The sequence below is a fragment of the Acipenser ruthenus genome, chromosome 22 (assembly GCF_902713425.1).
Source record: "Acipenser ruthenus chromosome 22, fAciRut3.2 maternal haplotype, whole genome shotgun sequence".
Lineage (NCBI taxonomy): Eukaryota > Metazoa > Chordata > Actinopteri > Acipenseriformes > Acipenseridae > Acipenser > Acipenser ruthenus.
Genome location: NC_081210.1, coordinates 4995837 through 5018891, shown reverse-complemented (window position 1 = coordinate 5018891; position 23055 = coordinate 4995837). Strand labels below are relative to the sequence as shown.

Below are 23055 nucleotides of genomic sequence, written 5' to 3'. Positions count from 1 at the left end.
ATCCTGTTCTTACCTCCCTCCTTACTGTTTGATTTAGACTGGGGCTGCACCTCTTCAAGGGGTCTGATGATGAAAGCCACACTTCTCACAACCTCCTAGGTCAGCTCAGTCATTTATATTAACAGCAGTTGGAACTGGGAATCAGATGCTGTATGTTTCCAGGTAGATAGAGATAAAGTGTTGGTTTTTATCTTTTGATTCTCATTATTGTGGCAGCAGTGTGGAGTACTGGTTAGGGCTCTGGACTCTTGACCGGAGGGTCGTGGGTTCAATCCCAGGTGGGGACACTGCTGCTGTACCCTTGAGCAAGGTACTTTACCTAGATTGCTCCAGTAAAAACCCAACTGTATAAATGGGTAATTGTATGTAAAAATAATGTGATATCTTGTAACAATTGTAAGTCGCCCTGGATAAGGGCGTCAGCTAAGAAATAAATAATTATATATTTTTGGTACATTTCCAGCATTTGATTGAATTTATGCCACTTGCATTGGAAATGAGAAAGTAGGAAAGATTTCTTAGGACAGTGTGATGAGAAGTGAAAATGCTGAGGCACAGACAGAATACAGTTTGACAAATTGAAAATGAACAGGGAATAAAATAGCATTCATCATTTGTGTGCATTCTGTTATTTATGTCCACAAAGTACATTTTATTATGCATGTCTGAATGTTTTAACACGGAAAAATATTTAAATCAATCGTTTTTGTCTCGAGTCGTATTTGGGGGCGGGGTGTGTCGTCTGTGAAGTGTTTTTGTTGCTTGCTGTGTACAGTGTGCCGGTGGGGGTAGATGTTGTCATCGTGTTCTAGATCTGGATTTGTAATGCAGTTTACATTCTTGACCACTGCTAAAGCAGCAGCTGACTGGGACTCAGTATCTGATACACCACAGAGAGATGGTTCTGTCTGGATAGACTTGGCGATTGGAGGATGCAACCAGGTGAGCACAAAACACAAGTCACTTGATTGTCTGTAGACTAAACTGTGGTGTGGTGGGGAGGGTGTGTGCTTAGGTTGTTGTGTTGGAGGTTGGCCCACAAATATATGGATCTTTAAATATAGGGCAAAATCGGTAAGTTATCACTTTCATACCTTTTAAAAGACAGACCTACACAAAGAGTGCCCATTTTAATAAGGTTAAATCCCTTTGCAGAAAATAGTTCGGTACAGAACTGTTTTATGTCCAAGTTTTAATAAAGTAGTCAGGATTGGAACATAATTAGTTTTTCCAAAAACAAAATCTGAACAGGACATTGGGTTGGATTCATTGTCACAGCTTTAAAAGCAAACGTTAAACAATCCTCTTAAAAAGGAAGCATTTTAACAGCAGTCCAAATGACTCGTTCTTTTTAAAATAATCTTTAAATACAGTGTTAGTGTTTAAACAGCAACAAATAAAATAAGGTAAAAACAACAAACATTAGCCCTCCCATCCCTACAGTATATATTAAATCAAGACACAAACTTAATTTCTTCCCAGTCTCTGTAAATCAATATTCTTCATTGCACAAAAAATACAAAATAAGTGTGCATAAGGAAGACCAGATCATTAAAAGATCCATAAGCACTTTCACAAAAAAAAAACTTTCCAAATAATCTTACCCTTTAGTTCTGTTGGTCATCTGCAAAAAAATGTATCTGGGTTTGGCAAGTGTTACATCTACTGTTATAAATAAAAACAAAGTACACTCCACTGCTTAGCACTGGCAAGTGTTTTTGATAGCACAGCCTGGACTATTTTCATGAGTACAGAGGCAGAGAGAAATCCTGCATAAGAAGCACACTGCATGTATTGCTCTTTTTTTTCTTTACAGTTTCCACCCTGTAGCCCTGCTCCAAATTGGAGACAGAGCTATATGCAGCCTTTATAACCCCCAAGACAAACTCACATACATTAGTAAGGGGCCACTGCAGCCTCTTGTTTGTTTTATATGCCAGGTGCTTGTGTGTGATTAATGATATCAGGCAGTAGTTAACCAATATAAACACAGCACCTTTATTAATATAATTGTACCCAGTTTGGTTTTACTGTTCTGCTATTAGCCCTTGGACCTTGAACTGATTGCTGACCTAATGAATACCATATAAATATATGAACATACATTCTTTAAATGCCAAGCATCCAGATATTTAAATCATAAGGTGAACTAGACATACAACTAAATGCATTGGTTAACAATGTATTTTCCTTGGCTGCAGTTGCTAGACGGAGACCATTATAACACGAGGCACCTAAACTTCTATGACCAATTTCTGAAAAATATTTAAACTACATTAATCTTGTTACTACTAGACCATTTTTATTTAGCTTTATATATGAGAGCATCTCTGGAAGGTTCTGATTTTCGTGAAGTTTATGAGAATAAATAAAATAATTAAACATCAAGGTTCTGGGGAGCAGGAGGCGGTAGGCTTTTAAAAACGTTAATAAACATTATTTAATTAATTAATTAATCTGAAATTATGTTTGTATTGGGAAGTGTCTCTTAGTCGCTGGATACTTGAGCAGCTAGTTTGTATTTTGCAGTAGTGCTTTGCCCTACCTCATTTCCAGTGAGTGGTAGCTGAAACGGCACCAACAGCTTCTTTGGGAAGCCAGAGGGATGGAATAAGGGTGTGGGGAGCGCTAACCAGGAGAACTACAACCTGAAAACACCACTCCACATCCTGCAACAGGAGGAAATCCCAGAGGTGAAACTAAAACTAGGTGCCTTGTAAAAAGACATTACCTCTGATTTGAACCCCAGTAGAGTACAAGCAAATGAACAAACCCAGAACAGCAGCAGTGTTTTTTTTTTTTTTTTTTTTATAGGATTCTGTACAATGACACATTCACAGATTGACAGGCGCTTCTTAAAGAGATGGCCAACTTTTACTTGAAGCAATTATAATCGCAAACAAGCAATTACTGTGCCAAGCCATTTGTGACATCAGGTTTTCAAACTTTACTTCAAGAGATGCAGAATTCCGTAAGTACAAGGCTTTTGTTGTACATAAATATATTGGAAGGTGCTGTATTCCTGTACTGCATGATAAACATTTAACATTGCTAAACTTTTAGTTTAGCCCAGATGAATCCAGGATTATATTAAATGTTCAGAAATGAATGTTCTGTACTATCAAACCCTGAATAGTGAAAAAAAAAAAAAACAATGCTGCTGCAAGGGACCGGTTTGTTATCACATTCTTTATATTTTGAGTTTCAGGTATTCTCAAGTTGCAAATTCACTTCAGGTTACAGATTAACTTTTTACCGTATATATTATTTTTCTCAATATAAAATAATCTGGATATATTTGGCTTCCCCCACACCCAGGCTAAGATGCTGCCACCCCACACCTCAAACCTCTCCCCTTAACCTGTAGGCATCGTGTTCAAGACACACAACTCTCCCCTGGCGTGCCTATCTCAGTATACTGGGATTCTCTGTCTCCCTGCCCTCTACCTCTGGCTCTCGCTTTCCCTTTTGCTCGCCCTCTCCTGGGGTTACTCCCCTCTGCTCAGTCTCGGGTTCAGGTTCTTTTTGGACGTCGGCCTCCCTTCCCTCGGGGGCAGTCTCTCTAAGCTCCTCCTTCCCCAGTTCCTCTACCTGACCCACTGAGCTTGTCTCACTGACACCGTCTGAGCTGACCAGTGACCTTCGGAACAGTTTCTGACCTGAAGAGGAGAGTGAACACAAACAAAATGAGTTACTCCATTAAGTACTGTTACAAGCATAGTCTTGTCTTTTGGAACATGCCATCATAGTGTATGTGTGGCCTAGTGGTTAGAGATCAAGGACTGGGAGGCAGTGTTACCTGGGATCCTGTGTTTGGTGCGGGCAGAGGTGGGAGTGGGAGGCAGTGATCCTCCGGTGCTTTGAGCCTTCATTGAGTAGGTAGGCTCTGTAGAGTCCACAGAACCTAAAGAAGGCAGAAATAAAAAGGATGTCACGTGGTGGGTCATATTCCTTTCAAGATGATGTCCAATGTGCTCCATGGGTTTTTTTTCCAATCCCAAAAATTTGATCCGTCTGTGCCTACCTGCCGTCAGGTTAAAGGTCCTTCCCTTCACCAAGCTCTGGACGGGCGAAAACCAGTTCAGGACGGAACCAACAACTGGGAGCTGACGCAAAACTCCCTAAAAGAAGAGGACAGAAGATGGAATTAAACCCATCGTAGCAGAAAATATCATGCTTTTAAATCAGTAAACTAAACGCGATGGGTCATTCCATGACAAATCACCCCAAACATGTTGGATTTTAAACCCCACTGTCTCTGATTTACACAAAACTTGGTTCTTAGGGTTGTTTTAAGGCACATATTTACATTTTATGATTGATCGGGTCAAGGGATCAAAATTTAGTGCGGTCAAAATGTGGTTGATAGGTACCCCGCCTTAATGTTAACCAACATATAACTCAGAAACTGTTTGTGCTACAGACTTGTGGGAGGTGTCATTTAAATCGTATGGCAAACTCAGAAAATACATTTGAAAGAAAACAAAAGGAAGTTACACCTTAAAGTTTTTTTTACCTTGGGGTGAAACAGTACCAATTATTACCTACATCATGGGAAGTTCTCAGATTCTGAATTGAGTGCAAAACCTTGATTAACATCTTCCATGCTTTACCGCATTACTATGATAGCAGTGCTAGTAATATCTCCATGTCACATAAAAGTAATTGTTCACGCATGTCATTGACCTTTTTTTGGTAATTTTTGGAGATTTTTAGTACTGGTGTTTCACCCCAAGGTCAAAAGGTCAAAAACTTTAAGTTGTAACTTCTTTTGTTTTCTTTCAAAAATATTTTATACCTTTTTGAGATTTTTATTTTTGGACTTGCCATGCAATTTTTAATAAAATAACACCTCCCACAAGTCTGTAGAACCTTTTTTGAGTAAAAGGTTGGTTAATGTTAAGGCAGGGGGACCCGTCAATCAAGTCTGGTGTAAATCAGAGATGATAGGATGTAACCTGTTGTGTGATTTGTCGAGGAATGACCCAGATACTACATATCCAAACAGTTTTTTTTTCCCCTGAAAGAAAGCAGATGTATATAAATTCTAAAATGAGTTTATGCAGTGACTCATTTCTGCAGAGTCACAACTAGAAGTGAGTGGTGTAAGGAGGTAGACAGGCCCTCACCTCCTCCAGGAGCTTCTCCTCTGTGGCTTTCTGTAGCTGCAGCTCTGCCTCTAGGATCCCCTTGCGGACCACCTCAGTCATGTTCTCCAGGAGCTGAGAAAACAAGGCAAGTCATTCTCACTGCCTGACTGATTACAGGAGTCACTCCCAATACAAAGTAGACAGTGGTGTAGCAAAATCTGAGTTGTCCTTTGTCTAGCCTATAACAGTAATGGTTTCCCCAGGTGAGAGTTTTTTTTTTTTTTTTCTCTCCTGGATCAAGACACTTACAGTCATCACCCTTCAGGGTTTCCCCTGGGTTCCAGATTTTTGTAGTCACTAGTGACTAATCCTTTCTAAAAACATTAGTCACTCCAGATATTCAGTAGTCACTATTGGCACACAGCTCAAGTCTTCAAGGGTGTTAGGAATCCTGTTTTTATTTTATACCTTAAATCACTGTATTGACCAAAACAATTATTTAATTAAACCATTTTAATAATGCTCTACAGTTTAAATAAATTGGTAATTTACAGCTGTAAAGTTTTAGAACCTTAAAACTCAAGAACCAGATTTATTTGCCCTGAAAAGCTACATACAGACACAGAATGCATTATGAATTACTTATACCATGTATGTCTTTTTACAATAAAAAGAAAAAAAACATTTTTAGAATATTATATACAACCCATGGAAACAGAGTTTTCCAATAAGGCTGAAGCTTTGCTGCTTGTTTTCTTTTTCTGTTATCTGACGCTTGTGAGCTTTGTTTGTTCTTTTTTGTCTGGTGTTCCGAATCCAAGTCTTCATCTTCTACAACTTCTTGTTGTGTTTGTTCTGTTTCACTCTTGCTGTGGCCGCGCTGAAAAAAACAGTGGATTTTCTTCTGCGACATTTTACAGTATTGGCTAACGGTTTTGTTTTTTAATTCGCGCGCACAAGTTTACCGCAATCATGTATTTATATTGATGATAAAGTTATAGAAAAGAAGGCAAAGAAAAGTTCACTAGCCACGCACCTCTACAGCTGACCTCAATACAAAAACATATTACTAGCATTTTTAAATTATTGGTGACTAAAACGTACAGTACTGATGCTAATTAGAAAATAATAATAAAACGCTTACCTAGTATCAGTGTGATGGATGTCCCTGCTTGTTACCACGCAAATCACTGATGATGGCAGGGAAATTGGAGAGAGCTTCAGTCGCAAGACATTTTTGGCGTTTTTAATCTTTGGTGGTATTTTGTCTTGATCGCCCTTTGCTAGTAATGTACTAGTATTGAGCAAACAATCCACATTTTTTCACTGGATTGAAAGCTAAAAACTCTTACTACTCTCACACCAGACGTACGGCATGTCAAACTAGACCGCATGACAATACTGCGGTTTCTGACTGGCCTTACATTCTGTATTTTGAAATGAACCAATAATACTAAATTACAATAAACTTTAAAATAAATATCGACTTGCAGGCATGAACGCACACAGGAAATAAAATGATTTAAAGACTAGGCTTTTAGTTTTTTAAAATGTCTTTTTTTGTATCCCAGACAGACTGCAGTAACCGCCCAACTAATATTACATTTAAACAACAGGGCTTATTTAAAATGTACATATTTAATATGTAAATTAGTCATGTGTGCACTGAAAGCTCTGTCACAGCACATCAGTCTGGTGTTAGCGATTAAACGTTGATTACATGACAAAAGTTTACAATAGATTGGCAAGTGGTACTAAATAAAATGCGTTGTCTGCCATTTCAGAATTTTTCTCGAGTACCCCCAGGGGTACGTGTATCCCAGTTTGAAAACTGCTAGAAGAAACCACATTACCAACAGATACAGTTTAATAGTAGCAGTATTTAAATGCTGTTGTCCTGACTGGTAAATTCTTCCAGCTTCCCCTTTTATTTTGACAATTTCCATATAAAAAATGGAATTTTTATCTTGACATTTTTCATTCTTAGCAACCAAAAAAATATTTTGTATAGTTTTCAAAGCAAGTTTTGCTTTATTTTTTTACAACACACGTTGGTGTTGTTGATATGATAAACGCGTATATCTGCTTCAGGTACTGTATTGATTTTTTTTCAAGGTTAAACGATAATACACTATGTATTTTGTTGGTTTTGTGGATTTGCTATGTTTTTAACTTATTTTAAAACTGCACATAATTATATAGTTTTGAAAATGCTACTTACCAAAACCATGCTGCATGTGAACTGTATTGCATAATTTCCTTTATTTCCGATTCCAGTGGTGTTTTCTCAATGCAAGATGTATTGTAGGCATATATACAGTGCCGTATAAAACCACATACACTGTATATATATATAATTTTATCATGCTACTGGTGAAATGGTCAAGAGACAGTTGGTGCTTAACACATACGGAATAATTTTGGCCCTGAATTTTAGCATTTTTGGTCATAGAAGACACATTTCACATATTTTATAACATTACCGTAGGCTACTTTTTTTTTTTTTTTAGTTAATGATGCGTTTTCGTTTCACAAATTTTCTGCACACAGTATTTTTAAGCACAACTATAATAACCTATATTTCAACAGTCACTGCCGAAGCTTATTACTTATTCTTCCAGAAGTAATGGTCGGGTGTAACAGTGATACAAGGTTATATTTGCGCCGGGCCATGTTGTTAACAAGCCTGATGTTGTTGTCCAGGCTTTACTGTGAAACTGACTGTAACCAGGGAGGGTGTGAGCGCATTCTACTGGACTGGAGAATAAAAACACAGAGTTTAATTATGAAAACGCAAGTGTAAACAAACAAGTAAAAAAGATTAGCCTGTCGTCAGACATGTCATGGTAATACAAAATGCATTCATTTACTGCATATTGGTATTGATTGCGTCTGGTCTGGGGAAGAGGGACACACGAAAGCGCGTAGTCGTGAAAGCTCAGCAGCAGAAGTTATCAGGTTGCAAAGAAGCGACAGCAAAACCCCTGTCACCCTTATACAACAGTATCTTCTCCAATTTCCCAGGCATACTCAAACCGCACAGCCTCTCACCCTGGAGTTCTCCTCGATCTCTCGTCCAATGGCAGCGATCATCTCCACCAACTCCGCCACATCCAGATCTTCCGTTGCCATGCCAATGTACAGGCAGTTTTTCTCTGGGCCGAACTCTGGTCCTGTGTCAGAGAGACGGGCCATGTTGTTATCCCCGAGTCTTTCAGAGCTGCGAGCCCAAACACTCATCCCATAATGGGGGTGACAATATAAACCAGACTATCAGTTTGTGCAAATTCTAGCAGAATTGCTTAATACATCATACTGGAGTCTGTAGAGGGTATTAACAACATGATGCATTGAACTGGTAAGAGGTTTGTTCTTGCTGCTCATCTTCACAGGTTATGAATGTCATGTTCTTGAGGTTACAAACCAGTAAGATCAGATCATTCTAACAAACCCCTAAAACAGAGAACCCACACTCGCCTGTAGAGAAGGTCAGGTCAGAGTCCAGCTCCTTTAGTTTCTTCAGCAGCACGCTGCTTATCTTCTCCAGCTCTGCCTGCCTCTTATTCTCATCAGGCTCCTCACTGCTCAGCTCGTACCTGCAACCAGAAACACACCAGCATGAGAAAGGGGCAGGTGTCAATTAGTGTTGTAGTGCTGTTTTTTTTTTGCAAGCATCTACAAGCTTACTGGCTTCTCAGCAAGAGATTGCTGCTATCTTGTTGCAGAATGCTAGCTTGGAGTATTTCTAAAGCATGCTTAGAAACAGCATGCAAGGCTTGCTTGCGAATAGCTTATGGAACGCTTGTGCTACCTTGTGGCAAGCTCCCAAGAGAACTGCGGATAACACAAACTGTTGGAGTAATAAATCAATTTTCAGAACAGACCGTCACAAGTTATTTGAATCAGTTCATGACAGAGATCATTGAATCCAGGAGGAAGTGAACACACCTAACTGTTCCCAGCCCTGGCCAGCTGAGGTCCTCTATGTAAGTGAGTGCAGCAATGCAGTGCACCTCTTCTCTGAACTCCTCTCGCAGCCTTAGTGTGCTGATCAGAACAGGGATCTTCTCCTGCAGACACTCGGCCAGCGCGTCCACATCCTCATTTTTTGTTGCCAAAACTGAAATAAAAAAAAAAAAAAACACATGTGAAGGAATAGGAATAAGTCTCCTACAGCACAGCAGTTTCACCCATTCCAGGTTTTAATAGCTTGATTAGCCACAGTGTAAAAGTAACAAGCTCAGGTGTGTTTTTAAAACACATAGTAAAACTAGGAATGGATCAAACTCTTATGCAATTGGGAGTCTTATTTGCATCTCTAATGTTATGTGTTAGAAATTGTTTACAACTAACAGGAAACAGAGTTCCACATTACCTGCTGATGTCATCAGGGGGCTGAACCTCACACAGCTTCCCTCGTCCTCCAGGTTCACTATGTCCACTCCACTGGCTGGAACCAGCAGGGCCAACTGCTCTCCCAGCTGCAGACACAGATTATAAAAACACTGTATAAAAATCACACAAATCGACACATGGGCTTATACCAGGGTATATGCGGCTTACTGTCCAAAAGCAGTTATTCCTTTGGTGTTTATATCGGCATAGAAGCATGTGTACGTATCTCAAATATAAGCGCAAGGTGCTTTTCATTAATACTATAAAAGAACTGACTGAGCGGAGCTTACCCATCGGTTCAGGGTGTCCTGGATCTCTCGCTCATTGCTTAGGAGCGTCTCTAGTGGACCCCCACTCTGAGCTGCTAGGGTGGGGGGCAGAGAAGGTGGAAAGTTAGCATGGCCAGAACCTTGCATCTCAACATTCATTTGATCTGTTTTCCACAGGACGTTATAGGTAAAAACACACAATGTACAGAGGAATATGAACAGCCTCTGAACGTCATGTGGGGTGGTGTGTTATGTTATTGTGTGCTTTGACACAGCTCACCCAGATCAATCCACTCACCTGAGTTAGCATCGGTCTGTGAAAACCGAAAGACAACCACCGGGGAGTTTAAATCATCTTCCACCTGAGAAAGAGGAACAGAGAGAAAGACAGACAGGGGATTAGTATTAGTGACAAACTTCCCTTGCACTCTCCACAATACCACAACTCAAAGCTAATAATAGGTTCTTGGTAGTTATATACCATTATACTCTTCTCTGAAAATTGGCCTTTGCAGTTGTTTCACAATAGGGCTCCAATGAATTGTTTTGGTTGAGTGAATTTGTTGTTTCTATTTTTGAAGAGACATTAATTCACTAAAAAGATAAAAATGAAATGGGACACAACTCTGTTGCTATGACTACCTACCTTTTTTAATTGTATCTATTATTGTACTCTATCAATTGCAGATTTTTATCAACGGGTCTAAGACTCAATATCTGGATGTGCTTGAGTATTAATTATACCTTCCTACCTTTCTTTCGTTTTGTTGCAGGGGTTTCCTTTAAATCTACCCAGTAAAAGCCCCCTCACCATGCAATCCATTTGTTAACAAAAATCTAATCCACTTTAAACCCATGTAGTAAATACACATTAGTATTATAGGAGAGATGTGTGCTTTAATACATGCAGGACATGAGTCACCTTTTAGTTCTGAAAATAACACAGGGTTGTAGTTTGCAACCTTCAATGGACCACAGGTCACAGTGTGCCTTTCATCATCACAGTGGAAAGTTAATAATTAACCTGTATTCTATATTATTTATTTCTTAGCAGACGCCCTTATCCAGGGCGACTTACAATTGTTACAAGATATTACATTATTTTTACATACTATTACCCATTTATACAGTTGGGTTTTTACTGGAGCAATCTAGGTAAAGTACCTTGCTCAAGGGTACAGCAGCAGTGTCCCCACGACCCATCGGTCAAGAGTCCAGAGCCCTAACCACTACTCCACACTGCTGCCCTGCCTATATCAGGTTTGGTTTGTAATTCAGGTTAGTCTTTAAAGCAGCTAGCTAGGAGGAGTTCAGGAAATGTCAATAGCATGTACACTCACTGCTATATAATTCATGACTGGCACATTCTGTGTCAGGATTGGTTAGCAATGAGTACAGTATTATGACATTATTGTTCAAAGTTTAAGCTCAAGACTGCCTGGTAACCACAGATGTACTGGGTTGAGGTGAACTAAACACAAGTGTTTGGCCAAGATCCAGAATGCAAACATACTGAATATCATATAATATGTTTCTCAGTTTATATATATTGTCTGCCATGCACTATGGGAAGACTCGCACTGTTTCACAGAACAGACCAGAGGATTCTGATTCCTCAATAAATTAATTCTTCAAAAATCTAGTTTGCACCACTACATCAAAATGCACCTCTTAAACATAACTGGTTTGCTTTGGCTGAACCCTTGTTTTGTTGAGTATTGAAATGTTGGTGTATGGAAATTTACTCACTCAGTCTAGGTTGATCTAGAAGTATGCTTGTACAATAGGTTGATCTAGAAGTATGCTTGTACAATAGACCCAGACAGCCTTAAAAGAGTGTAGGGCCTAGGGTTTTTAAAACCTATTTTCACTAATAGATTATCTTTACTCTGAAAAATCTCAAACATATTAAGAGATTTGGGTTATTAAGGAACAGGAACAAGGGTGACTAGCATTCCGACATCTTTTTTTTGATCTGCAGTAAGCTACAGTGGTTTTTGCTTCCTTTGCAAGGAATGGGGAGAAAGGGAGGGAGGGGGAAGCGGGTTGGTGCCACCTACAATGGACAGGATTAGAGTACCCAGGATGTCCCCGAGTGAGCCTGTAGTGACAGGAGGGACCCTCGAACGAGCCACCAGCCCCTGAAACCAAGGAAGGGACCTTCGCTACTTATCACTGACTAAACAAAGGATTCAGTGTTTTACCAGTTTTAAACCCTCGAGAAGACACACCTCGTTGCCACGGAGGTCCTGGTGAATGCAACAGAACAGGAGTTCATTTCACACTTGCACCTCGTGGCAGGTTAAAACTAACCACCGTCTTTTTATTATATACAGTGCAGCCAGTTCCCTTTAACAGTTACCTGAGCTCTCTATGAAATGCTCCAAATGTTTTAGGAATCATACACAGTATTTTTTTTTTATGTTGGGTCTTAAAATGAGTGATGCCTTTAATTAAATGCATTCTTGGCCTCCACAAAAAACAAAAACAGCTGTGTGGGACTTACACATTTTATATTTGGTATACTATTGACACTTTTAGGACATACATATTTACTGTACTTATTCATATATATAAACCCTCCCAAAAAAATCACAAAGACTGCATGAGAAGACATACCGCTTTTGTAATTGCTGTCTGCTTTGTCAGATGATCTAACAGTCTCTGGCTCTGTAATGACAAAAACACAAATCATTCTGCTTGCAAAATCCGGGGTTAGCAGAACAATGAAACTTGGCAGGTGGTTAACTAAGAGAAAGCAGCACTGTCACATGAGCGCTCGAGAGTCCTACAACAATCACATGATCTGCTGGAGTGAGACAGACCTGAGTAACTGTAAGAGTGCAGCCTGCAGCTGTGCAATATGATTGGATGGAGGGCTCACCAGCTGGGAGGCGTGTCTGATGCGCTCCACGATGCCATCATGCCCCAGGTACTGCAGGGACAGCCAGAGCGGCAGCGCACGCAGCTTCTCCACAGGCTGGATGGAGGTCAGGCCCGCCGCCAGCGACTGAAACACAGTGGCAGAGGTATGTCGTTATTGTTCCAAGGAACTGTTAATATTACTGTATATATACACATTGCATCTATGAAGCACCTATACAAGAATAACAGTAAGCATTGCTAAAAAAGGGAATGGAATTTATCTGAGAAATTTCCTGGCGGCTCCAGGGAGTTTTCCCCAAGCTTTCTCTACGGACTGTGGGTTAGGATTCAATAAGCTCTGCCACAATGTTTCTCATGACATCAGAGAAAATACCTTCAACTCTATTTCATGTTCAATCCATGATCAGCAGACTGAAGGGAGAGTACAGGACAAACTTAAGATTATTATTATTTTTTTTATTTTTAATGGTTTTCCAATATTTTTTAATTAATAAATAAATTTTATATCGTGTAGTTAATTAATTATTCTTTCATTTACAAAATGATGAAAGACAAAAATAAATGCATGCATGTACGTAACATGTGGTTGTCACTGACCAAGGCAGGGTCCTCGTGTCGGTACAGGGTGATCGCAGGAACGGCCGGCAGCCCCAGCCAGGGTCCCAGGGTCAGGGTCATGCTGTCACACTGAGTGGCGGCCTGGAAGAGACAAGAACTGCATGTCACAGTACAGTCACGGGAGGTCATCAGGTCAACAAACAGACATTTCAGGATTGACACTTTATATAGTTTCACATCATAGCTATTTCATTCTTTCAAGTGAAAGATCTAAAACAGTATTATTAGACCGAGGATGAGAATGCTGCATCACCACATTATGCTATTATCAAGTAGTGGAAGTATCTGAAAAGTATTATTAGGTGTTTCTGAAAAACATTGACCTACCATTACTGAGGACTTGACATATGGCAAAGCCAGGGTTGCCAGGTTTACTCTGGGGGGAAAAAAAGCAAAACAGAAATGACACAAAACCTTTTTACGAAAGCAGACCAAACTGAAGACTGCAGTGTTTAGTACACCTCAAATTATGTCTTTGTAAGCAACTTGTTTTAACACTAAACTTGCATAGTTTAGAAAGCCTACCTTATCATCAAGGTCGTTTTAATGGGTCCCCATATCTGCTTGCCACAGGCATTAACCTGCATAACCATATGGGTCATTACATCTTTAAAGTGCCATCGTTTTCCTACAGCTGCTATACGCACTACAGGTTTTCCAGTTAGCTGATGTGCTACCTACCCCTCGACATGAAGCCACATGCTGTACTGGGCACAGAGCTCCTTCAGACGGCCCAGCTTGTCAGTGTGTCCTGCAGCAGGCGTGCCTGGGGACCAAGAGAAACGGGCAATAGCCTGAGCACGTTTTGAGGGGGTTTCCTTTTTGGAAGAATGTGGATACCTCTTTAGTACTCACCAGCGTTAGCAATAAGTAGTAAGGGCAGCTTCCCAGAGTCCACGTTGTCTTTAATGAGTCTGTCCAGCAAAGCAACATCCTGCAATAAAAACGGCATTGTACTGTTTGAGTGCACTGCAGCTGCCAAACCTCTGATTACCAGTAGCAACTACACTCAGACAACCCTTCAGCAGTTTTATGCTCATTAAAACATTGCTTATTTAAATTATGCATTTATCAATGGGATCCTTCAAAAAAGCCACATTGTGGAGTTCAACAAGACATCAATGGCTCAAGAGTCATCCGTTGAACAGCCCTGCAGTACAGCAATCCAATAAGGACCTACCATCTGGTGCTGAGAGCCGAACATGGTGTTACAGGGGACTGTGCAGAGGCTGGAGAGAGGCAGGCCCAGCTAGAGAGAGAGAGCAAAACATGGTCAGCACCCCACAGTTGGATATACCGTCCTAGTCCTGTCTGTTGAAGGAGAGTGGCACAAAGGATTTCTACTTCCTGGGTGTATGCATGGTGTGTGTGTGTATATATTGTCTGATTTCTGAGTTTGATTATTATTATTATTATTTTTTTTTAATTTAGTCGTTGCCAATTAGTTTCTTTTTTTTATTATTTTCTCCCCAATTTGAAATGCCCAATTATTTTTTTATTTTTTTATTTTTTAGGCTCAGCTCACCGCTACCACCCCTGCGCTGACTCGAAGCGTGTGACGTCAGCCGACTGCTTCTTTACACACTGCGAACTCACCGTGCAGCCGCCTCAGAGCTACAGCGTCGGAGGACAACGCAGCTCTGGGCAGCTTACAGGCAAGCCCGCAGGCACCCGGACAGACTACAGGGGTCGCTGGTGCGCGGTGAGCCGAGGACACCCTGGCCGACCTAACCCTCCCTCCCCCCAGACGACGCTCGGCCAATTGAGCGCCGCCCCCTGGAAGCTCCCGTCCACGGTCGGCTGTGGAATAGCCTGGACTCGAACTCGTGACGTCCAGGCTATAGAGCGCATCCTGCACTCTAGCGAGTGCTTTTACTGGATGCGCCACTCGGGAGCCCCTAAGTTTGATTATTTAAAGCATCACTGTGTTATGTATTTGAATCTGCCTATAGTACTGTATCATGTTTTTTCAGAAACACTGTGGTAAAGACAGAATGTCAATTAAATTGAAAGGATTAAGCTGCCTGGAATGTACTGTTTGCTGCAGTGAGATTTTTACATCACTCTGCCCTGGTAACTGCCAGATTAAGAACGCTCTCTTTTATTTATTCTGTGTGGCTAACCTTCTTCAGTCTATATAGTCATACCTGTCATATATAGTCATATAAACAAACCTGCTGTTAAGCCCCTGGCCACTAACATTTCATTGGTCAGTTTTGCACCCTGTTTCTGCAGGTTTCACTTCCACTCTCTTCTCTTAAAGGATTTACATTTGTTTACTTGCAATGCAGCTTTTGCATATTGGTGATTAGTTCACAGGACAGGAGCAACGGCCGTGTGGAGGAAGGACCTTAGTGGTTTAGAAGGAGAGGAGTGTGCTTGTGACCTAGTATAGAGTACAGGGCTTCTCCTTGGCTCACGGACAGCCACCCTTGCAGAGGTGAGGCCGGTGCGGCTGGGCCTCTAGGGTAGGCAAGGGAGCTTCACTTGCCCCCAGAGGGAGTCTTTTGCAGAGGTGGCACAGCATAGTGGAAGAGGAAGGAAGGACGGAAGGAAGGAAGAAACACGAGACCAGGAATATGGGCATGAACTAGGGGTTAAATAGGCAGATTGACAGATAATATGGGCCAGAACAGGGGGGAGGAGCCCTAGTACCTACCTGCCCCCTAAACCACACTCAAAGGTTACAACAATGTTGAAGAACAGGTTTAAAAAGCTATTGATACCAGCACTTCAGAAAAATCAATTCAAAACAATACACAATGACCAGAAGGGCATAGCATACAGAGACAAAAGCAGACATAAGACATAAACAGCAACAATCCTGGTGTAACACAAAGGAGAATTTCCAGAGCAGGAAAAATGCAAAAAGAACATCATAGAAAATTGTAGGGCAATTTAAAGTTGGCAGCTTTGCACTGATGGAAACCAGACATTTACCACGGCGCAATAAAACTAGGAAGTACAAGGCACCAAGAGGGAAACAAGACGAGGAAGCTGCCAAACACAGTGTACAGTAAGTGTTACTGCATTATCTGTTAGATACAGCTCCCACTCATCTCATCTGCTGCCCTCCTTGTGAACATTAAAAACAAAAGACCCTCTCTTGATGGATGGCATCCTGGAATTTCCCCCCCACAGCAGAGCAAACTGGCCAACTGACTTCATAATCACCCCGTATGCTCAAACCCAGATCCTCTTGCCAAAGCCCCCAACCTGTTTTACACTTGTTCTATTTATATTGCTAAGAAATAAATAATAATAATAATAATAATATATTCCCACTTCTGACCTAAATCCAATGTACTGCCCCAGGGGCACAATGATACAAAACAATACAAAGCCTTGGAAGGTAGATTGGGTTCATACCTGGTTGCAGAGGTGCTGCCCCAGGCCTGACCTGCAGGCGGCGCTCTGGTAGATGACAGGTTGTTTGTTGTATAACATGTTGAAGCCCTCTGTGCTGTAATCGTCGAAGCGCGAGTGGATAACGAGCCGGCACACCTTCAGGAGCCCTTCCCGGTCATCCTCGTGGTAATACGCTGAACCGTTCTCATATCTACCAAAACATTTGAAAAACCCTGAGCAGCACATCTGGGATTGGCAGAACTCCAGCCCAGTTAGTGTAGGGCGATTGATACCATAGGGCACTCGCTGGGTCCAACCCTGGTCGTGCTGAATTGCCAAATCATGGCTGTGGGGGTCACCGGTTGCGCTGCATTGGCCTTTGAGCTCCCGTAAGTTTTGGAGGAAAAAAAATTGGCCTGGCATAGGTCACCTCGTTATAGTTCAGTGATTCTACTGGTCAGGCGTATATATATATATATATAATGTAAATCGATATTGCCCTGGAATCAGAAATTTGAGTCACACATAGTACACATGCATATTATATGGTTTCCAATATGTCTAACAGGCGGCTTCATACCTGAACAGTCTGCAGAGCCAGAGGGTGGTGTCGGACAGGATGCGAGTGGTAAGTTTGCGCAGCCTCTCCTTGTCCAGCACCGAGATGTAGGCGGCCAGACTGTGCCCCAGCAAGGCCATGTGACCCTGCTCTCCCACATTCTGCATCCTGCTGAAAAAACACTGCTGTTAGAATACTGGGAGCTGTGAAGCACTCAGAAAGCCCAATCACTTACATTATCATCTACGTTACTTGTCTGTTCTTTGAGAATAAAAAAATGTATGCTATAAGGCATCAGGAAAAACAGGGCTTTTTGCATGGGGGGCTTTAACTTGTATCACTGACTGAAGTGTCACTCTGCCCTCTCCTTACCGGTGAGACTGCGAGTCCTCATTTTCATCTCCATGCATGAGGTTCTGTACTACCTGGAGAATATGGGCCACATCCTGTCCGCTGGAACCAAAGCACAGAGAGACGGATACAGGTGTATTACAACTGGACATTCATTCATCCAGCTCTTTCATGCACTCCAATTAATCATTAGCGTCCTATTTTCAAAATGAAAAAAAATGAAATGAAAAGAAATTGACAATATATATATATATATATATATATATATATATAAAACAAAAAGTCATTTGTGCACTACAATGCTTGATATTGATGAGGTGCTGACCAGTATAAGGTAATTACATGTAATGAAGGTAGAGTCTCTATGGCAATGCAATTCTTTCAGCCAAACTTACCAAAAGTGTTTCCGTAGAGAGATTCATGGTCGCACTCTCGTCATTTTGTTTCAAAAGGATTTATTATTTAACTCCTGCTCATTTGTTTTCTTCTTCAAAAAAAAACTCTTTAAAGTTAAAAACATGATTGTAAAAAACAAACAACATGTTTCGACACTAACGTGTCTTCATCAGGTTCACAATGTGAGCAGGAGTTAAATAAATAAAAGGAGTTAAAAAAAACCCACATAAAAACACATTTCAATTCAAATGTAATAATAATTACAAAAGCATGAGAATCTATAGTGGCAAGAACAGCCTATTGAAAACAGTGCTGCTAAACTTTGAAGCGAGACAATAAAACAGTGTTGTTGTCAATGTCCAGTGAAGACTTTGATGTTTCCATACCTGCCTTGCAGTGGTCCTGGAATATCCTTCCTGCTGTGCCTCTGCTGCTCCTCACTCTCCCTGCATAGAAATACACATATTATTACAGGGAAGGGTGCTGATCTGGGAGCATTATTATAGAGCAAATGAACTGTGTGTATGTGTGTGTGAATTTCTCCACACAGCCACTAATTAGTACGCTCCTTAAATCCTGCAAAGCTACTGGGGATGAACCCCATTTGGACAAATAGCTACCTGCAAAATAAGATTTGGTCAAATGGAATATGGCAGATTTAAACACTGGTCAATATGCATGTTTGTCACAAACTGACCACAGACTGATACAGCAAGATAACCCACCTGTGACCATCTTCCAAAATCCTCATGGCTTCATTGAGGTTCTTCCCCATCTCAGCTAAAGTGGGATCCACTGTAATCTGGACAAACCGGAAGAACACGTTAGACTGCCCTCTCTAAGAGTTGCATACAGAGTTTGAAGTTCCACAGCAGGAACACATTTGCTTGAGGCACTGACTGGAATCCAAACAGGTCAGTAAAGTCAGAGCACCTTGTTAAACTGGCAGAGCTGCAGAATGTAACATACAGCTGAGGGAAATAATACAAAACAAAACACAAAAGTGAACATACATCACAGTCGTAACCTTCGATCCCAACACAGCCAGAACAAGATACTGTCATTTTATATGCCAGGTTGTGTCGGGGTGTGTTGTAGAAACTTTACTGCTGTGTTTAATCATCTACTTAGTGTACAGCAAATATTGAAATAAGCCAAGAGTGTAAAAAAACAGCAGTGCTTTTTAAACTTCCTCAAGAGGTTCCTGCAAAGCACATCCTGTTGGCACCAGGATTTACAGTTAAATACACAAGAACAGTGTTTATTTCAATTCGCAAAAAAAGTGGGCTGTACATCTGAAGCTGTTGAAGAAACAGGAGATCCACAAAGGTTTTGGATGATCATCCTCAAGGAGGTCACGCGGTTGAGCACAGATCATCTCTAGATAACAATGGACAATGGACTGCCCCCATGCAAATAAAAGGCCTGGCCATTTCTTTCCACCGGGTCTCATGCTTAACCAATCTCGACCTCTGCTGTATTTACTTCCATTGTCAATATGAGTTGGCCCCGATTCCTGCCTTAGGGAAGAAACAAGAGTTTCAACAACAGGTGAACCAAGCCTCACTGCACACAAATCAGTAGGATGACTGGAGTCTGGGGCAAAAAAGAGAAATGGAACAGGAAGTGAGGTAGGATAAAGACAGCAAATTAGGAGGTGAAGGTAGCAGGGACAAGAGGACATTATTCATTCTATAGCACTAAGCTCAGATGTGTTTAATCCATGTTCTTCTGACTTCTTCCACAAATAGAAGAGTACAAAAAACAAGGCATAGCCTATCCTCCTAGATTTCCCATACATGTCTTTCTAATTCTAACCTGATTGCTGTGAGCCTGGGATGTACCCTTACAGCACAGTACTATCCCCATACAACACACTTCCTACAAATAGACTACATGCCGATTATTATCAAGCCCCAGCAAAAAACATTCTGTTTACAGAATCTGCGCAGCTTGCTTGTAATGCAAAGTGGAAAGAATATATTTGAGTAGCAAGGCTATTCTACACAAGTCTCTTGCCTCGTGTTCTATAAAAACTGTGGCTCCTTCACCCAGACTAAAATAAACACTTCTGGAGAACTGGTAAAGACCTCAAGGGATGCCAAATTTTTTTTCAAAGTTGTGATAAAATGGCTACTCTGCAGGACAGAAAACAGATTAGTCCTCATGCATTTGTCCCTGGCGATTATGTGTCTCATTGAAGCTCTGTCTACCCCAGATTTCGTGTCCTGGACATGTCAGAACTACTATAAAACTGCATAATTGTAGCTCAGCTGCAGTTCAATGTTAAAACCATTATTAATGTTTGGTTTTTTTTGTGTCTTTTAAATAACAGATTTTAGGTAAGTCTTTTAATATAATGTTTGTCCTAGATTAAAATCACATTAACTTTGATGCAGACCTATATTTGCTACAGGCACACTGACATTAGTACAAGGGGTCTCATAATTTCAATCCTGAATCCTGTTCACACCCGAGTTGCAGTTTGACTAGGGGCACACATATGAGTTAGGGAGGAAAATCCTCCGGAGCTAGTTCACTCTGCTCTTCAGCAACCCATCTGGGGTTGAAGTGAATTGGGCATTTTAAATTGGGGGCAGTTTTGAGATTTCAGACACTTTAAAAGATCATGATTATAATCATGAAGTGGCTTTTTACTTGGGCATAGTATGTCAACCAATTAGGACTGTAATTCAGATAGATATAATTTGTCCACCTTTATTGATAAGGGATAAATGCTCATAAAATACCATGGTGTCAGACATACTCAGATGAACTGGTATCTATGATGTTTGAGAACACATGTTTTCAATATGCACTAATACCAGACTCATTATCAATACACTACAACAGAAGCAATCTTCAACCTTGATTGGAATTATATGTAGTGTCAGACATACATTTATTGGTGTCGGACATACAATTTGTTTTTGATGTCCAACACCAATATTTTTAATTTACAATAAATAATAGCAGGAGTGTAAGTTGGTATATATACTAAGGCAAATGTGTTAAATGTTGAGATTGAAAAAAGTAATTTATCGCTGTTGGACGTACACGGATACAGTGATATATAAATGATCAATAACACAAAATAAGTGAAAGCTAAGAAATGTATTAGCATTAGAAATCCACCTTGGCATACCCAAGTACAACTGCAAAACTCAAGGAATTTCTATTCATTTTATGTGGAAAAAATCAAACACGTTTCATGTTTCTTTTTTTTCAGCCTTAGGTTTCTGGACATTGTATGGTTGCAATCAGTTTCGTGTACGCGTCAAACCATTGACTTGCTCCATAAATAAGCCATATTTTCTAAAGATAATTACCTTCAAAATGACACCCCATATGTATTAGAATGATTTTGAAATGTTTACTGTGAGGTTGCATAATTTGTGAAACTGGCCTTGGGTAGAAATAATGAAAGCAAACTATGATTACAAATCATACCAAAACAAAATGAATAAATACATAACTAAACCTTGTTCTGTATGACCGGTTTAAACCTTTACAGAACAAGTCAAACAGGAGTGTGTGTACTCTCTCAGGCGCCACTGGAAAATTATAATTACTAATAGTCAGTTAACAGTGTGGCGGCTAAGAGTATTGGAACACAGGCGTTCTTATTTTGCTACCTCTGCCTTAGGTTGTATGAATGCATATTTCAATACAAAACAATTCAACAGTGTACTAAATCCCTGAAAAATAGAACAAGTTTCACAAAATGTACTGTAACAATAAACGCTTAATAATAAACGCGTAATAATGGATCCAACTGGATTTAAGTGTTGTGCACAAGGTACAGAAATAAATAAAAACAATGTAAACCTTAATGAAACAGTGCAGAATATAGATTGAAGTACAGTATCGTGAAATCTGCTGTACTGGAATTACATTACTGACATGTTATAGATTTGCAGAAGGACCAAACAGCTGAACAGCCACACACATTATTCTGTCACAGGATAATTATGGATAGATACTAGCAGGCCGTCCATATATACGCCCTCTTTCAGTCAGCAAACCACTGCAAAATTAAGTGTTGCTGGTTCTCGGCCGGAAAAATAAAACCGGTATGCTCTTGATATGCAGAAATGAATCCAGGGAAGCCGTGACCAGCAAGATTGTGCCCAAAATTCCACTTTGTATTTTTTTTTCCAAACATTGAAGAATTTTATCTCACACAAAGACACACTGGCATTGTAACGTCAGAATATAATGATAAATCACAAGACGAAACGCCATACGCTATCAATGCAAATCTAAAACCGCTACAACTGGACAGTCAATATTGTTTTGCTGTTGAAAACATGCACACAATCTAATAAGCTGTCAAAAACATTTCACACAACACAAATAAAAAGATGTCATTCCTCCACAGTAATGAAGCCGGTACAGTACCTGCTGAAATGACGTGTCCATGACGACGGCAGACAGGGACAGAACGATCGCCCCGTCTATGGATTTATCTGATATTTCAGTGATATTATAATCCGGTTTCCTTGACACTCTCTTCTCCACGACAGAAGGTTTCGTTTACTTCCTGGAGCAGCTCGGCTTTCCACGCTGGCAGCGTTGACGTCTCACGTCGTTACCAAGCAGCGAGTCAACGCCAAGATGCGTAACGTCGACGTGCCTCTGTAATATATTTATAAATACAGATTGGTAGCCTACATGTAGAATTCTCAAAAGGCACAAATTCGACAGTGTGACTCCGTTATGACATCATGTTATGAATTTATGATTGATTTTAATTTCTGTGGGAAAAAATGCACAGCAAAGCAACTCACATTTTGTTTAATAAATAATAGCCCTAAGTAAGTTGAATGAATGCCGATTCAATTTGAGTAGGTCTACGTTCAAATGCATATGTATTAGTATGAAATTGCATGCCTTCCTCTTGCATTATTTATATTACACATGAACAAAGTCCATTTTGCAAACAACGACACTAAAAACACTAAATACAGCATATGCGCACTCTATCCGGCTGTTAGTTGGTTATGTGCTTCAGTTAATAACTAGATACAGTACAAAGAAAATAATACAGACCTTTTCAATGTGTTTGATTACACATTCATTTCTCGAAGAGGAAGGGGCTGGTTTGGGGGCGTATCCAAAAGTGGGTCTAGGTGAACCAGAA

At 40.4% G+C, this 23055-nt stretch overlaps 1 protein-coding gene across 3 annotated transcripts; it reads right to left on the bottom strand.

Moving 5' to 3' along the window:
• Positions 1-1175: 1175 nt before the first annotated feature.
• Positions 1176-23053, bottom strand: LOC117431257 (pyridoxal-dependent decarboxylase domain-containing protein 1-like). 3 transcript variants are annotated; one of them, XM_034052017.3, is made up of 24 exons: positions 22965-23053; positions 22314-22550; positions 18638-18714; positions 18299-18358; positions 17538-17618; positions 17187-17336; positions 16628-16817; positions 14439-14507; positions 14114-14192; positions 13940-14024; positions 13586-13634; positions 13238-13339; positions 12639-12764; positions 12374-12424; positions 10053-10116; positions 9776-9849; positions 9466-9571; positions 9039-9210; positions 8568-8686; positions 8142-8263; positions 5130-5222; positions 4025-4121; positions 3800-3904; positions 1176-3659 (listed from the first exon to the last, which is right to left on the bottom strand). In XM_034052017.3, exons 2-24 carry the CDS (start codon positions 22332-22334, stop codon positions 3406-3408), a joined length of 2346 nt encoding a protein of 781 aa, XP_033907908.3. In that variant the 5' UTR covers positions 22335-22550; positions 22965-23053; the 3' UTR covers positions 1176-3405. The 3 variants fall into 3 exon arrangements, with proteins under 3 accessions (XP_033907908.3, XP_033907909.3, XP_033907911.3); XM_034052018.3 differs by having other exon boundaries at positions 9776-9846; XM_034052020.3 differs by having other exon boundaries at positions 17187-17333.
• Positions 23054-23055: the final 2 nt, after the last annotated feature.

Bases quoted from the DNA above. Each gene is read 5' to 3' on its own strand.
- LOC117431257 (XM_034052017.3), bottom strand. From the start codon at position 22,334: ATGGACACGTCATTTCAGCAG. The intron at 17,337-17,537 runs GTAAGGAGAGGG...GTGTTTTTTCAG, and splicing joins GAGGACTCGCAGTCTCACCG to CAGGATGCAGAATGTGGGAG. The intron at 14,508-16,627 runs GTATGAACCCAA...CTCTCTCTCTAG, and splicing joins GGCAGCACCTCTGCAACCAG to CTGGGCCTGCCTCTCTCCAG.